Here is a 17,191-nt window from a genome sequence, read left to right on the forward strand (position 1 = left end):
TAGGATGGACTGGTTGGATCTCCTTGCAGTCCAAGGGATTCTCAAGAGTCTTCTCCACCATCACAGTTCAAAAGCATCAATTCTTCAGCACTCAGCTTTCTTTATAGTCCAACTCTCACATCCATACCTGACTACTGGAAAAACCATAGCCTTGACTAGACGGACCTTTGTGGACAAAGCCCTGGGCTTCAGCCTGGTTTTTTCCATTTGAGAGTGAATGTGGAATTGTATTGCCACAATTTCTGATGTTTCAAGACAGATTGGAAATCTGGAGTTTTCCAAGGCTTCAAGTTTTAAATGCTGGCAACTCATTCACAAAGTTTTAATGTTGTGCAGTCCCCCAAAAAATGTCTAAGGGATTGTTTTCTGAATTAAATACTAAATATGGGCTTCCCAGGTCGTGCAGTGGTAAAGAATCCTCCTGCCAGTGCAGGACACACAAGAGATGAGGGTTTGATCCCTGGGTTGGGAAGATTCGCTTGAGTAGGAAATGGTAATCCACTCCAGTATTTTTGCCTGGAAAATTCCATGGACAAAGGAGCCTTTGCAGGCTACAGTCCATGGGGTCGGAGTCAGACATGGCTGAGTAACTGAGCACGTAAGCACATGCATGTAAATTGCTTAACAAAGTGACTCAGAATCATAAACAGGATGTAAACCTATGGACCCAGCGAAGGCAAGGACTTCATTTTGTTAACTGACATACATATTACAAGTATCTAAAATAGTGCCTGGCACAGAGTACATGCTCAAAATACTTGTTAAATGAATGAATTAATGTTGGCTATCATTATTATTACAAATGGCTTTTTCTTCACCTTGATTGAAATACTAAATCCAATAAACAAGAGGGTTTTTTTTTTTTTACCTTTTTCTTATAACCTTCAAAGCAAATGATTGTGTTGTGCATATAAAAAGACAGTCAATACAACTTAATGAATGAATAAATAACTTGGGAATGGTGGAAAGTCTAGAAGATATTAAAGGCAGAGAGAAGAGGCTATATATTGCCAAATATACCCATGATATAATGTCACAGTTGCAATGTGGTTATGAGCAAGGACATCATTATTCCAGGAGACAAGGACAGAGAGGTATATAAAGGGGTCACAGCCAGAGGGCCCCTGAGATGGCCACATCCCCTGGAACCCCTCTCTTGGTTTAACTTCCTGGACAGAAACAAGCCCCCCGCCTCTCTGCCATTCAGATCCCAGTCCTCAAGTTGGTCCCCTTGGCCAGCTCCTGGATATTTTCTAAGACATCGTTTCACCAATAGCCCTCAAAAGACACCAAGCTCCTCGGAATTCCCCAGTGGTTCAGTGCTTTCACTGTAGAGAGCAGGGGTTCCATTCCCAGTCAGAGACCTAAGATCCCACGTGCCACAAGGTGCGGCCAAAACAAAACCAAAAAATCCACCAAGTTCCCAGGCCCTCTGTGCCCCTTACTCTGCCATCATACTTTTTATATCCAGACACAAGTTCCAGGTAGTTAGTGGGCGTGACATAGTTGTGTCTTCGGAGTTCCAACAGCATCTTCTGGGAATATGTGGCCACTGACCAGTGCATGGTGACGAAGATCTGGGCCACTTTCTTGTGGATCTGAGATCGATGCATAGAGGTTATGAGACAGGGAAGGAGTAGAGACAAACGGAGAACGGAAATGGGTAGGGGTGCGGGGGGGTGAGGAGAGATGGGGAGGAGGGCCTCACATTTTCCTGGGTCCCCAGATCGGCTCCCATCAGGTACTTCTCAGCCACCTCCAGCAGGGCCTCGCGTGGCCACTCTGAGAACCAGTTAATGGTTGTGCAGTTCACCAAGGCTGGGTATTGGCGGATCCAGTTCCTGGCAGGGGTTGTGAGAGGCAGTTAAGTACATTTGCAGACTTGGCCTGCAGTGACGGTCTTTGCCACAGGTTCACTCATTCCCTAGGAACCCCTAAGCCCCATCCTCGTGCTCCTGTGTCGCCTTGTCCAGATTGTGCTCCCCTCAAAGCTGGTTTGGTGCATGATTTAGAAACAGCTTCTGGGGTCAGAAAGAGCCAGTTTCACACCAACCAAATATGGATCTTGGGCAAGTGGCATAACCTTTTGAACATCAGTTTCCTCACCTCGAATAACAAATAACAAAGCATACTAACTAGAGTTGTTAGGGGATTCAATGGGATGACACATGCAGGATGCTTAGCCCAGAGCTTGGTACATGGTGAACACACAAGCCAAAAATATTCAAAGATAAACAAATTGGTGACCCCAACTGCCTCTCTGCCTAAGTTCTCTGTCCTTCCCCTCCTTTCTGATGCCCTTGAAAATACGGAAAATGGATCCCATGTGGTGCAGACACACAGGGAATATTATTCAGCCTTAAAGGGGAAGGGGATTCTGATGCTGGCTACATGGATAAACTCTGAAGACGTTATGCTAAGTGGAATAAGCCAGTCACAAAATGACAAGTACTTCCTGATTCCACGTCTATAAGGTATCTAGGGGTGGTCACTCACAGAAACCAAAAGTAGAAGGGTGGCTACCAAGGCCTGGGGGTGGTGGGAGAAGTGGGCAGTTTCCATGGGTATTGAGTTACAGCCTCGCACAAGAATGCTCTGGGGATCTGCTGCATAGCAGTGTGAATGTACTTAAAACCAGTTAAAATGGTAAAATTTTAAGTTTTTTTTAAACCACAATTTAAAACTTGAAAACGAAAGAAAGAAAAAAGAGCCTTCACCTTCCAGAAAAATAAACAAAATTGATCTACCAAAAAGGAGAGGATGAGTCCCATGTAAGTAACAGGAACTCGCTGAAAGTAGGCACAGGCTGGGACTTCCCTGGTGGTCCAGTGGCTAAGACTCTGCGCCTCCAACGCAGGGGGCCCAGGTTTGATCCCTGGTGAGGGGACTAGATCCCGCATGGCACAACTAAAGATCCCGCAGGCCGAAGCACGCCCGGGCGCAGGCTGCGACAAGTAGACGCGGAGATGCATGTGGCGCAGCGGGACAGGCCGGCGCTACTCCGGAGTCTTGGGGGCAGAAGGCAGGGAGACCAGGAGCGGGGAGGACTGCCCCCCGCCCCGCCCAGCCCCAATTCCGAGGGAGAAGAAGGCCGACACGGGAGTCACCTGAAGGGGTCGCCCACGGGGCTGAGGCAGAGGACGATGTGCAGGTTGTTCCGCACGCGCTCGATGAGGTAGGTGAAGAGGCTGTCCGAGGACTCCGGCACCTGCTCAGCGCGCGCCTGGTCTATGATGAGCGTCTGGATCTGGTGAGCGCCGGCGCCACAGTCAGAGGGCGGAGGTTTCCAGGACAGCACCCAGGGCGGAGGGAACAGCGAGGGACACGGGGTGTGGGTTTTAAGGCCGCTTTGCCCACCAGGGTCCGGGGAGGGAAAAAGGCCCAAGAGGAGCACTTCTTCCACCTAATGGAGGAGCTGGAGAGGGGGCGCGACAGCGGCATCGTCTGGACTTAGGAAAGCCAGAACCAACTGGTAGTGGGTGTAGAAGCATCGCACCTCCTCGAATTCATCCGCCTTATAGAGATTGGGGACCTCGCCCGAGCTAAGGATGTTGTTGATGTCCTCTAGGAATGATTCATCAGCAATCTGGGTGTCCACGAACAGGAAGGACGTGGCGTTGAGCTCCACCCCAGCCTGGCGATACAGACGCTTGATATCTGGGCCAGAGGAGACAGACCTTTCAGATTCACCCTTCTGTCTTTCCTCTTCTATTGATTAGAAAGCCCTCCCCAGCCAGGGACACATACAGGACACCATCCTCCCTACCTGGCTTCCCTCCCTCCTGCTATTTCACTCTCAGCCCCAAACTCACTTCTGTCTCAGAAACCCAGCCTTACCTTCTCGGAATTCCTGCCTCCGATAATGTTTGGTGACCTCAATCTGGAAGGTGATGTACTCGCAGATGGATGAGGCCAGGCGGGCCAGACTCTGCCGCCCGCTGCCCCCAATGCCCACCAAAAGCATGTTGCCCCGAGGCTGTCCAATGACCCGCACGATCCGTGTGACTGGAGGGAAAGTGGGAGGATAATGAGTTGGCTGAGCAAGCTCAGGGGACCTCCAGGCCCTAGGCTGGGGGCTGGGACACCTGAGGTGCAGTAGAGGGACCCACCAGTGTGGGAAGAGGTAGTGCCTCAAGCTTGGGTAGCGATTCAACATTCAACCTTCACCATGTCTGTTAAATACCATCATCAAAGAAAATGTCCACCCACGGACACAAGCGCATCTGGGGTCAGGGAGGAGGGCAACTTCTGGGGCTCAATTTGGGAAAGATCTGGGAAGAGATCCCCATTTCCTTGGAGTACTCTGTCACTTGGATGCTGGAGAAGGGCCAGGAACAGGAAGTGCTCACTGTGTTCGATGGCCTCTCGGAAGAGCACCAGCTGCATTGGCACGACAGCGGGTGACAGGTTGTACTCGTTGAGTGCCGTCTCCATGGCTGTCTTCAGGACCGTCAGATCCGTCAGGTCCTCGTACACCTTGGGCTCCCGCAGGAAGTCCCCTGGGCCGTGGCAAGAGGGGGCAGATTCCAAATGCCTGGTCCTCCCCAGGCTTCCCCAGAAGGCCCTTCCTCCCTGGGTCCCAGTGCCCCGCCTCTTCTTCTAACCCATCTCCTAAGACTCTCCAGTCTACAGGGGCCACAGCTCCTGGCTCACCAAAGATGGGAGAACGTTTGTTGGGACAAAGGTTATGAAACGTCAGGTCAAAGAAGGAGCCGAGTTTGTCACTTAGGATGCTCACGAAGGCTTCCATGTCTGCGGTGTCAACCAGTCGGTCAGAAAAGACTCTGTTGGGAGGGAGCTGGGGTTAGATCTGGGATTGAAGAGGAGTGGCCCTGGGGAGGGGAGCAGGAGGTGGGGGTGGGGGAGTGGGGGCTTGGGCTTGGGGAGGCCTGGATCTGGTGGAGCACAGCACCCTCACCTGAAGCATTCATGGATCCAAAGTCGGGTGATGCTGGACTTGGTATCGTGGAAGTCCTTGTTGGCCCTCAGCATGCCCTGGAACACCTGGGAGAGGGGCGTGGCCGGTGGGATGGAGGGAGGGAAGAGGGTCCCATCCAGAAGTTTTAGCTGAAGTGGCATTCCGGGATGGGGTGATTTGGGGGGTGTGGGATGCTCCCGCACTCCGGGGCTCACTTTGAGGACGGGAGAATACCTCCAAGGAGGCTGTGCTTGGCCTGGGGGCAGGGTCAGATGGAGCTTCACCTTGGAGATGTCTCGAAGGTTGAAGAGGTAGTGGATCTTGGCGGGGGTGGGCAGGAAGCGCTGCGCCACAGTGCTGTACACGTCCAAGGTGGCCTCGGTCACCACGTTCCCAATGGGCTTCACCTCTTCCTCAAAGTCCTGGAGCTTCTGGTTGATCATGGTGCCGAATATCCGGATGATCTGGGACTCCTAGAAACAGGCCCTCAGACTCAATCTCGCAGCTCCTGGCCTTTCAACCAAGGCAGGGACTCGGGTCAGGGGAGTAAAGTACTTGGGAGCAGAGTGGGAGGGGGGCACAAAAAACCCCTCATAAATCAAGAGAAGTCATGCTTTAGTGTAATATTTAAAAATCAGAATTAATGCAAACTGTCCACGATGAACAAATATGAACATTTTAAATAAAGACAGGATCTGTACTATTGGTTTTTTCCTTTTGCCTTGGGCTCTCATGTAGCTCAGCATGGCACTATACTGATCTTGTATTTGTTTAAAATGTTGGTGTTTTGTTCATCCTGAATTTTGGTATTGATTTTTTAAAATATTGCATTATTGTCTTGATTTCTGAGGTTTGGGGACACCCCTGGGTTCCTCCCTTGCCTCCCCTAGCTCCTCTAGTCTCCTCTTTGGAGGGTGTGCCTTCCTTCATCTGCTTGGGCCCCACTCTCTGCCCACTGGGACTGTCAGGCTTCATACACCAGAGCCAGCTCAGCAGAAGCAAAGGTGCCTGCAGAGAGTCTCCCCTCCAAGTATCAGAGTTCCCTGGATGCAGCTTGTGATCTGTGCCCTCGTTCTCTAGGACGCGGGTGGTTTTGCCTTCTACAGCCCCTCCCGCAGCCCCCAGGAAGCCCTCACCGTGGGGAAGGTCATGTTGATGATGTTAAATCGACTCTGCAGCCTTGGGGAGATGACGGTCCGTCCACCCCCAGGAGGGCCCATGGCAGCCATCAGGAACATGTCCTAGACAGCAAAGACCAGACAGGGCGGGTGGGGTTGGGGGAGTCAGACAGGAGGAGGGGAAGAGGAGGGGCAAAGAAATAGGGAGGATGTGAGAGGAGCCAGGAGGAAGAGAGGGAATGGAGGGACAAACGGGAAGAGGGAAGAGCAGGAAGAAACATGGAGTAATGGGGACAGGGAAAGGTGAGGGAAAGCAAGGGGTTTGGGGCACTTATAATGTCCACAGAGTTACTAAGGCAACTAATTTGTTCTTATTTCTTTCTCTTTTTTTGGCCGTGCCATTCAGCATGTGAGATCTTAGTTCCTTGACCAGGGATTGAACCTAGGTCCTTGGCAGTGGGAGCGCTGAGTCCTAACCACTGCACTGCCAGGGAATTCCCTATTTGTTCTTATTTCATCATTATAATCCATGTTCCCAACTTGGAAAATAAAGTTAAAACACACACACACACACACACACAACATTTGATAACATCTTCTGGACATTTTTTTCTATTTTAATATATACATATATTAATATATACTTATATCTGTATATGTATGTTCTTTCTCTGAAACATATGAATCTATTATTAGTTGACTTTTGAACCCTGAGTGTCAGATAGATGAGTGCCCCAGAAATCAGGCTGAAATGACTGCCCACTGATTCAGGAAAAAAAAAAACAAAATGCTCAGGATCCCATGGGAGAACAGCCAGGACTGACAAGAGATTCCTGGATCCTGGGTGGGGAGTGGAGAATTGGTACCAGGGGGTAGGTTCCTGAAACAATGGGAGGCGGAGAGGCCTGGAGAGGGGTGTTGTGGGCGGCTCTGGTTGGCATCAGCGTTGCCATGGAAGCGAGGTGTAAGAGGCATCAGAAAGGAGTGGAAGTTGGAGGACAGGCTCCCTTGGTCACAAAGCACAGGGCAGTCAATGAAGAGAGTTACTGACAGGAATTGACCGAGGAGCCAGATGTCTGGGTCCTAAGAAAGGCAGGACCCTCCTCTGTGGGGAGGAACACAGGCTTACAGGACTTTATCCTGGGGTCCCAGTGGAGCGGGGACAGAACCCATCACGGGAAGAACAGAGACTTGAAGAACAGATTCTCTGGATGCTTACTCGAATGTACTTGATGGTCTGCTTCGTTCGATCATACCAGAAGCCATAGTCAATCCAGAGGCGAATCAGCTCCAGTGGGGGCTGGGACCCAAACGTGTCCTTGGCTGGCATATTGAGGTCATCCATGAAGGTGATCATGCTTTTGCCTCCGAAAGGCACATAGACACCCTTGGTTCGCTTCTCCACCCTGCTCTCAATGATGCTCTGCACATTATTAGACGTGGTCTGGTGGGAAAGGTATAGAATGAACGCTTGGGTCCCAAGAGAGAAATCTGAGGTTAGAGAGGCATGTCCAGCGGGCACTGGGCTCCCAAAGGGGAGCAGAGACAGGGAGAGAGCAGGGGCTGGCGACCTGGCCCGTGGGTCCTGCCACACACCTGCGCAGACATGTTGACTGTGAGCACTGACCACTGGCTGGAGGGCAAGGACTGCAGGACACTCTGGGCAATGGAGGTCTTTCCAGTCCCCACAGGACCCACCAGCAGGACGGGGTTCTGGCTGGCCACCATGGTGCTCACCAGGTAGTTGTAGCGGACAGTGTCGACGGTGGGCACCACGATCTTATAGAAGGGGGAGCTGGGGATGGGGAAAGGGACTATGTCTCAAGATCATGGCCCACTCTTTTCTAACTCCTGCTTCCTTCTGCTCCCCACTCTTCCTCCGGCATCACTGCTCTCTGATCACCCACCCTACCTCCTGTGGAGCCTGGGGATCAGGCATTCTCTTCAGGGACCCTGTCCCATTTCCTCTAGCTTCTGCTTCCTGTCCTGGAAAGTCATCTCAACTCTCTCGCCACATCTCCCCCCACCGCAATCCTAAGCCTGACCCACCCCCCAGGCCCGGTTCTGACTTTGGAGGGTAGCGCCAACTCTTAGGGAGCTTATCCTCAAACGATGTCCAGCTCCGGATCTTTGGGTCCACGAAATACTCGTACACTGTGTCCTGAGGACGGAATGTGTGTCAGATTACCAAAGCCTGCCTTTGGCTTTCCCTGCCCAGAAAAAGCACTCATAGATCACTGGGAGGACGAAAGACAGCTGGGTAGCAGGCTGAGGCTCAAGATGTCTGAGGATCAAGAGTATAGCAAAATAGGACAGCTGGGCTGGAGGGCCCTGACCTTGTTGGGAAAAGTGCCCTCGATCTCGCGGAGGTAACTGTCGATCTTCTTGCGGCCCTCCTCATCCACAGAGGCACACACCGACCAGATCATGCTGAACACAAACGTCAGCTCTACCATGGAGGCAAAGTTCTCACTGTCAGCTGGGTTCACCTGCATGGAAAAGGAGAAGAGGAAATGTCCTAAATCTATTAATTGAAGAGATGGAGACCATACTTTGAAGAGATACATGCACCACAATGTTCATTGCAGCATTATTCACAATAGCAAGGATGTGGAAACAACCTAGATGTCCATCAACAGAGGACTAGATAAAGAAGATGTGATACAGATATACAATGGAGTATCACTCAGCCTTTAAAAAGAATGAAATAATCCCATTTGCAGCAACATGGTTGGACCTGGAGATTATCATACTAAGTGAAGTAAGTCTGACAAAGAAAAACAAATATCACTCATGTGAAGAATCTAAAAAATAATGATACAAATGAACTTATTTATAAAACACAAACAGATTCATAGAAAACAAACATATGGTTACCAAAGGGAAAAGGTTGGGGAGAGGGACAAATTGGGAAGTTGGAATTAACATATACACATGACTATGTATAAAATAGCTATGCAACAAGGCTCTAATCTCTAGCACAGGATCTCTCTTCTCAATACTCTGTAATGGCCTATATGGGGAAAGAATCAAGAAAGAGTAGAAGTATGTATTTGTATAACAGATTCATTTTGCCATACACCTGAAACTAATGCAACACTGTAAATCAATGATACCTCAATAAAAAAAATTTTTTTTAAGCTACATAAAGGTAAATAGAAAAGAGAGAGAGAGACTTCCCTGGTGGTCCCGTGGTTAAGAATCTGCTTTGCAATGCAGGGGACTTGGGTTCGATCCCTGGTTGGGAAACTAAGATTCCATATGCTCTGGGGTAACTAAGCCTGAGTGCCACAACTAGAGAGCCCCTGCGACTCAACACAGCCAAATAAATACATATTTTTTAAAAGAGAGATGGAGAGGTCTATTTTGGCAACTCATCACAAAGACTTAAAATTTCCCTCCCTTCCTGGTTCTGTTTGGAAAACCATGTAGTTGTAGAGAAACCTAAATCAAAACATTTACATAAACCTACTAAGCTACAACAGCTTACAAACCTACTACAGCTTCCCTGGTGGCTCAGACGGTAAAGCGTCTGCCTGCATTGCGGGAGACCCGGGTTCGATTCCTGGGTCGGGAAGATCCCCTGGAGAAGGAAATGGCAATCCACTCCAGCACTCTTGCCTGGAAAATCCCATGGACGGAGGAGCCTGATAGGCTACAGTCCATGGGCATGGGGTCACAAAGAGTCGGACACGACTGAGCGACTTCACTTCTCTAAGCTACAAAAGCACCATGGGAAGTTGTGCTGAGACTCTAGTGTCTGCTGTATTGAATCCAGAGTCCTTGTTCTATCCTTCCAGCTCACACCTGTACACATCTCACCATCCTCTTCTCAGGGTCTCTGCTACAGCTAAGAGGTACCACACACCAACACCACCCATCAGCCCACCATGCCCAGCGAGGGGCTGGCTTTCCTATCTGTGTTTCTGCAAAAGTCATTCTGTTTGCGTAGACTGCCCTCCTCTCTTTGTTCTGTTCAGCCTTCTTCTCCCAGCAGTCCTCCTCAGCAGTTGAGTGCCACTGATACTACATTACTATCATTTTCCTACACGTCACCTTCCAAGCTCACCTACATAGTTTTAATTTATATTAATCATATCGGGAATGACATATACTGTTATAGATCTTAATTGTTATATAACTGTATATTAATAGTTGAATGAGCTGGCAATGCCCTTAAAAACAATATGAACCATTTCTAGGCAGTGATATAATCTCAGCAGAAAAATATCCAATTTTGGTCCTTACACCATAATTCTAAACTAAACAAAAATGTTATTCAATATCAGTTAATCTGGAAATTTCTAAAGCCCCTCATCAGACTAATTGGGGAGCTCCTCCCAGCAAAAACAGTATCCCAAAGGCTCACAGATTCCAAGAGTTAATACTTAATTTCAGAAAGAATGGAGAAATGAGGAACCAAATGAACTATCCTCAGCTCTTAAATACAGGCAGGAAATTATAGTGAGGCCCATTGTGCTCTCTATCTGATTTGGATATAAATACATAGTTTGGCCTCGCAGCGGTGTGCCCACGTGGACACACGTGCGCATGCATACACACACCCTTGCTGCCTCCACAGCTGGTGAGGCCTCCTCTTGGAGTCTCTGCTCCACTCAAGCCTCATGTTCCAATTGTGTCTCAGACACATCGTTTCCCGGACATTTTCCCGGGAGGCTGAGAGCCCTTCCTGCCCTAGCCCCCTCTCACCCCATTCTCTGGAGTGGCCAGGGCGGAGTACAGCTTGCAGAGGGAGATGATGCCGCTATATTCTGGGAGGGGCACCAACTCATTGCAGTTGTCCTTCTTGAAGGTCAGCATCTTGTTGATGAACTTTTCGAACATACGCTGAAGGGGCTCAGCCTCCACCTGGCATTGAATGAGCAGAGGCTCTGAATTATTCTGTGCACCCCCCCAGGCCCCACTGGTTACTTCCCGCTCCTCCATCTCCTTCATACCTTTGGCCTCTTGTCCAGCCATGACTGAACGTAGGGCTTCCAGCCTAGGTCTGTGTAATCAGTGTACACCATCCCGCAACGAGACACAGTGGCTGGGGAGGCCACTGCCAAGTTCTCCACTTCGAACAGGAGAGACACCTACAGATATACTTGGTCAGAACCTTGTCTTTCCTTCAATAGTAAAAACACCCAGAATTCTGATGCCGCAAGGTGTCTCTACTGAGTACCACGTGTGGCAGGATGAATAAGGACCTAAGCTTTACAAATGATTTGCTTATTAAAAAAATTAGGGCTTATTCAAGGTCATCCTTATGAGAAGTCTCTCTTCCCCTCACATTGTTTGACTGGGTAGGAAAGGGTGGGCTCTTTACAAAAGCTCATAAATTATAGCCCAGGTGCACAAGGGCGGGTCATTCCCCCATATGTCAGTGGCAATGAGGCTGCCTTAGTCTCTGCCACAGCGCATCCTGGTACACAGTTCTCTATACGATTGTCCTCAGCGTCTGTGGCAGACAGGCATCTCTTCTTTAGTCTCAGGTTGCCCTGAGTCCAGGTGTCCTCCTCCTCTTTCTTATTCCTATAGAACTTCCTCTTTTCTCTTGCCCCTGCTCTTCCCCTTAGCCCTGCCCCAGGGCCCTCCAGTTTCCACCCCTCAACCTGCTCAGGCATTGCGATGCGCTCTCCGTTGATGAGGGTCAGCACTTTGTTATCATCCATGACGGAGTTCATGCTCTCAATCCATAGAGTGTCCACAGGGCCATCAAAAAGGATCCACTTCTCATCTGGTTTCTCGTCTTGGTAGGAGGTGGAGGAGAAGGAAACCACAGCTTTGTTACCTCGCCCTCCCTCCATGCTCATCTCCCTGGAGACGCAACCAGTTGCTTCCTGGGATCTCTGCATTTCCAAGCATTTTTTCCCCCCAAATTGAGTTTTCTACCCCCACACTGCCCACCCCCTCAGGAAATTCAGGCATCTGCTCTCCCCACCCCACGACCCCTTGGGTACCTGCACATGCCGTCCTCATGACACTGGACAGGACGCCATCCGTCCATTCATTTGTGTTGAGGTCATATTCCCCATACAGCTCCCCTAGGGACAGTGCCTTAGGGTTCAAAGGGAACTCCTAAAATAGACACAGGAAGGGAGTTTTGAGCTGCCGGCAGACACAAATCCCAGGCTGTCCCTTTATTTCCAGGTATTTGTATTCAGCCTCAGTCTCTCTCACCCCTCCCAGGCCGCCCTCCTGGTCTGTACTGCCCTCCCTACATCCTGGCGCCCCCGCCTGCTACTCAAGTCTTGGACAGCAGTCCCACTGCCCCAGCTCCGCACCCTGACAATGTTGAAGTTGGGCTCCCCGGCACGGCACAGGGAGGACAAGGAGGACTGGAGAATCCGCCACGAGGCAGTCTTGCCGCTGCCTGTGCAGCCCACGATCATGGTGGAGTGGCGGGAATTCTTGGTTTCATACAACTGGATGACCTTGGTGAGGGTGAATGGGGTGGGCTGCAGGCCCATGTCCCGAATCTCCTGCTCAATGGTCTCCCGCAGCTGAGAGAAGGGGAAATACAGGAAACGGAAAAAAAGGGTGAGGCATATACAGGGCTTTCAAAAGCTCCCCAATGTCTGCGAGGATAATACTCAAATGGTTTAAAAAAATGGCACCAGGGCCCTTTGCACGCTGGCAGTTGTTCTTTCCTTGGAAAGTTGGCCAATTGCAGAGTTAAGAGATTGGGCTCTGGAGTCAGCCAGTCTGGGTCCGCAGGTTTCAACCATGTGAATCTGTGTGAGTGAACTTCTTTGAGACTCAGTTTCCTAATCTGTTAACTGGGAGTCATGATAGTACTTCACCCTCAGGGCTGTTGTATTCAATAAAATAGCCAACACGAAACACAATGTCTGATACAAAGTTATACAAATATCTTCTAATATCATTCAAAAAACATTTATTAAACCTCTAAAGTAGGTGCCAAGCAGTGTGCTTGGTGCTGAGAACAAATTAGTGTTCATCCCATTGCAGGGTCCCTAGTCTAGTGGGGGAGCCAGACATTAATCAACTCACCAATTAAGTTAAAAAGGAATGCTTACAAAAGATGAAAACTCTGATTCGAGAAGATACATGCATCTCAGTGTTCACAGCAGTGCTATTTACAATAGCCAAGACACAGAAGTAACCTAAATGCTCATCAACATGAATGGATAAAGAAGATGTGGTAGAAAAGAATGAAATAATGCCATCTGCAACAACATGGATGAACCTAGATATTATCATATTAAGTAAGTCACACAGAGGATTAAGTAACTCGACAGAGGATGAGATGGTAGGATGGCATCACCGACTCAATGGACATGAGTTTGAGTAAACTCTGGGAGTTGGTAATGAACAGGGAGGCCTGGTGTGCTGCAGTCCATGGGGTCACAAACAGTCAGACATGACTGAGCAACTGAACTGAACTGAAGTCACAGACAGAAAGACAAATATCATATGATATTACTTACATGGAATCTTAAAAAATTATACAAATGAACTTATTTACAAAGCAGAAACAGAATCACAGACACAGAAGAAAAACTCATGGTTACCAGAAGGGGAAAGGGCAGGGATAAATTAAGAGTTTGAGATTAGCAGATACAGCTGCTATATATAAAATAAACAAGCACCTACTTTACAGCAAAATCACTGCAGATGGTGACTGCAGCCATGAAATTAAAAGATGCTTGCTCCTTGGAAGAAAAGCTATGACAAACTTAGATACCATTTTAAAAAGCAGAGACATTACTTTGTCAACAAAGGTCTGTATAGTCAGACCTTTGTTTTTCCAGTAGTTTTTCATTTTTCCAGTATTCATGTGTGGATGTGAGAGTTGGACCATAAGGAAGGCTGAGAGCCAAAGAATTGATGCTTTTGAACTGTGGTGTTGGAGAAGACTCTTGAGAGTCCCTTGGACTGCAAGGAGATCCAACCAGTCAATCCTAAAGGAAATCAGTCCTGAATATTCATTGGAAGGACTGATGCTGAGTCTGAAGCTCCAATACTTTGGCCACCTGATGCAAATTGCTGACTCATTGGAAAAGACCCTGATGCTGGGACAGATTGAAGGCAGGAGGAGAAGGGGACAACAGAGGATGAGATGGTCGGATGGCATCACCAACTCAATGGACATGAGTTTGGGCAAACTCCAGGAGATGGTGAAGGACAGGGAAGCCTGGCGTTTTGTAGTCCATGGGGTCTCAAAGAGTCGGACACAACTGAGCAACTGAACAACTTTACAGCACAAGGAACCATATAAAATATGTCATAACCTATAATGGAAAAGAATCTGAAAAAATATACATATAAATATATATGTAATTATACATTATATAAAATATGTATATAATTATAAATTATTATATTATATATACACATATATATGTGGATTTCGGAGAAGGCGATGGCACCCCACTCCAGTACTCTTGCCTGGAAAATCCCATGTACGGAGGAGCCCTGTAGGCTGCAGTCCGTGGGGTCGCTCAGAGTCGGACACGACTGAGCGACTTCACTTTCATTTTTCACCTTCATGCATTGGAGAAGGAAATGGCAACCCACTCCAGTATTCTTGCCTGGAGAATCCCAGGGATGGGGGAGCCTGGTGGGCTGCCGTCTATGGGGTCGCACAGAGTCGGACACGACTGAAGCGACTTAGCAGCAGCAGTAGCATGTGGTTTTACATATATATAAAACTGAATCACTTTGCTGTACACCTGAAACTAACACAACACTGTAAATCAACTAGGCATCAATAAAAATTTTGTGTGTGTGTGTTTTATTTTTTAATTTTTATTTTTTTAATTTATTTTAATTGGAGGCTAATTACTTTACAATATGGATTTCTTTGGAGGGAATGATGCTGAAGCTCAAACTCCAGTACTTTGGCCACCTCATACGAAGAGCTGACTCACTGGAAAAGACTCTGATGCTGGGAGGGATTGGGGGCAGGAGGAGAAGTGGACAACAGAGGATGAGATGGCTGGATGGCATCACTGACTCGACGGACATGAGTCTGAGTGAACTCCGGGAGTTGGTGATGGACAGGGAGGCCTGGCGTGCTGCAATTCATGGCGTCGCAAAGAGTCAGACACGACTGAGCGACTGAACTAAACTGAACTGAACTGAGTGGTATTTGCCATACATTGACATGAATCAGCCATAAGTGTACATGTGTTCCCCATTCTGAACCCCTCTCCCACCTCCCTCCCCATCCCATCCCTCTGGGTCATCCCAGTGCACCAGCCCTGAGCACCCTGTCTCATGCATCGAACCCGGACTGGCAATCTGTTTCACATATGATAATATACCTGTTTCAATGCTATTGTCTCAGATTATCCCACCCTCGCCTTCTCCCACAGAGTCCAAAAGACTGTTCTATACATTTGTGTCTCTTTTGCTGTCTTGCATATAGGGTTATCATTACCATCTTTCTAAATTCCATATATATACATTAGTATACTGTATTGGTGTTTTTCTTTCTGTTTACTTCATTCTGTGTAATAGGCTCCAGTTTCATCCACCTCATTAGAACCGATTCAAATGTATTCTTTTTAATGGCTGAGTAATATTCCATTGTGTATATGTATCACAGCTTTCTTATCCATTTGTCTGCTGATGGACATCTAGGTTGCTTCCATGTCCTGGCTATTATAAACAGCGCTGTGATGAACATTGGGGTACACGTGTCTCTTTCAATTCTGGTTTCCTCGGTGTGTATGCCCAGCAGTGGGATTGCTGGGTCATATGGCAGTTCTATTTCCAGTCTTTTAAGGACTCTCCACACTGTTCTCCATAGTGGCTATACTAGTTTGCATTCCCACCAACAGTGTAAGAGGGTTCTCTTTTCTCCACACCCTCTCCAGCATTTATTGTTTGTAGACTTTTGGATAGCAGCCATTCTGACCAGCATGAGATGGTACCTCATTGTGGTTTTGATTTGCATTTCTCTGATAATGAGTGATGTTGAGCATCTTTTCATGTGTTTGTTAGCCATCTGTATGTCTTCTTCGGAGAAATGTCTGTTTAGTTCTTTGGCCCATTTTTTGATTGGGTTGTTTATTTTTCTGGAATTGAGCTGCAGGAGTTGCTTGTATATTTTTGAGATTCTTTGTCAGTTGCTTCATTTGCTATTATTTTCTCCCATTCTGAAGGCTGTCTTTTCACCTTGCTTATAGTTTCCTTCGTTGTGCAAAAGCTTTTAAGTTTAATTAGGTCCCATTTGTTTATTTTTGCTTTTATTTCCATTACTCTGGGAGGTGGGTCATAGAGTATCCTGCTGTGATTTATGTCTGAGAGTGTTTTGCCTATGTTTTCCTCTAGGAGTTTTATAGTTTCTGGTCTTATGTTTAGATCTTTTATCCATTTTGAGTTTATTTTTCTGTATGGTGTTAGAAAGTGTTCTAATTTCATTCTTTTACAAGTGGTTGACCAGTTTTCCCAGAAACACTTGTTAAAGAGATTGTCTTTTCTCCATTGTATATTCTTGTCTCCTTTGTCAAAGATAAGGTGTCCATAGGTGTGTGGATTTATCTCTGGGCTTTCTATTTGGTTCCACTGATCTATATTTCTGTCTTTGTGCTGGTACCATACTGTCTTGATGACTATAGCTTTGTAGTATAGCCTGAAGTCAGGCAGGTTGATTCCTCCAGTTCCATTCTTCTTTCTCAAGATTGCTTTGGCTATTTGAGGTTTTTTGTATTTCCATACAAATTGTGAAATTATTTGTTCTAGTTCTCTGAAAAATACCTTTGGTAGCTTGATAGGGATTGTATTGAATCTGTAGATTGCTTTGGGTAGTAGTATACTCATTTTCACTATACTGATTCCTCCGATCCATGAACATGGTATATTTCTCCATCTATTTGTGTCCTCTTTGATTTCTTGCACCAGTGTGTTATAGTTTTATATATATAAGTCTTTTGTTTCTTTAGGTAGATATATTCCTAAGTATTTTATTCTTTTTGTTGCAATGGTGAATGGAATTGTTTCCTTAATTTCTCTTTCTGTTTTCTCATTGTTATTGTATAGGAATGCAAGGGATTTCTATGTGTTAATTTTATATCCTGCAACTTTACTATATTCATTGATTAGCTCTAGTAATTTTCTGGTGGAGTCTTTAGGGTTTTCTATGTAGAGGATCATGTCATCTGCAAACAGTGAGTTTTACTTC

The 17,191-nt window shown here is 47.3% G+C and overlaps 1 protein-coding gene across 1 annotated transcript in view; it reads right to left on the reverse strand.

The window, feature by feature from the left end:
• Nucleotides 1-17,191, reverse strand: part of DNAH2 (dynein, axonemal, heavy chain 2) — a 110,838-nt gene that overhangs the window by 29,317 nt on the left and 64,330 nt on the right. The window contains exons 40-58 of the mRNA XM_010843209.1: nucleotides 12,324-12,542; nucleotides 12,000-12,117; nucleotides 11,652-11,788; nucleotides 10,995-11,132; nucleotides 10,747-10,905; nucleotides 8,373-8,525; nucleotides 8,106-8,197; nucleotides 7,633-7,831; nucleotides 7,256-7,480; nucleotides 6,055-6,159; nucleotides 5,203-5,391; nucleotides 4,919-5,004; nucleotides 4,654-4,784; nucleotides 4,350-4,499; nucleotides 3,838-4,005; nucleotides 3,497-3,657; nucleotides 3,108-3,247; nucleotides 1,709-1,841; nucleotides 1,459-1,598 (exon numbers count right to left, since the gene is read on the reverse strand). Of these exons, the coding sequence (XP_010841511.1) occupies nucleotides 1,459-1,598; nucleotides 1,709-1,841; nucleotides 3,108-3,247; nucleotides 3,497-3,657; nucleotides 3,838-4,005; nucleotides 4,350-4,499; nucleotides 4,654-4,784; nucleotides 4,919-5,004; nucleotides 5,203-5,391; nucleotides 6,055-6,159; nucleotides 7,256-7,480; nucleotides 7,633-7,831; nucleotides 8,106-8,197; nucleotides 8,373-8,525; nucleotides 10,747-10,905; nucleotides 10,995-11,132; nucleotides 11,652-11,788; nucleotides 12,000-12,117; nucleotides 12,324-12,542 (2,843 nt within the window). The remainder of the gene's footprint in view (nucleotides 1-1,458; nucleotides 1,599-1,708; nucleotides 1,842-3,107; nucleotides 3,248-3,496; nucleotides 3,658-3,837; nucleotides 4,006-4,349; nucleotides 4,500-4,653; nucleotides 4,785-4,918; nucleotides 5,005-5,202; nucleotides 5,392-6,054; nucleotides 6,160-7,255; nucleotides 7,481-7,632; nucleotides 7,832-8,105; nucleotides 8,198-8,372; nucleotides 8,526-10,746; nucleotides 10,906-10,994; nucleotides 11,133-11,651; nucleotides 11,789-11,999; nucleotides 12,118-12,323; nucleotides 12,543-17,191) is intronic.

The sequence above is a fragment of the Bison bison genome, unplaced genomic scaffold (assembly GCF_000754665.1).
Source record: "Bison bison bison isolate TAMUID 2011002044 unplaced genomic scaffold, Bison_UMD1.0 scf7180017864180, whole genome shotgun sequence".
Lineage (NCBI taxonomy): Eukaryota > Metazoa > Chordata > Mammalia > Artiodactyla > Bovidae > Bison > Bison bison.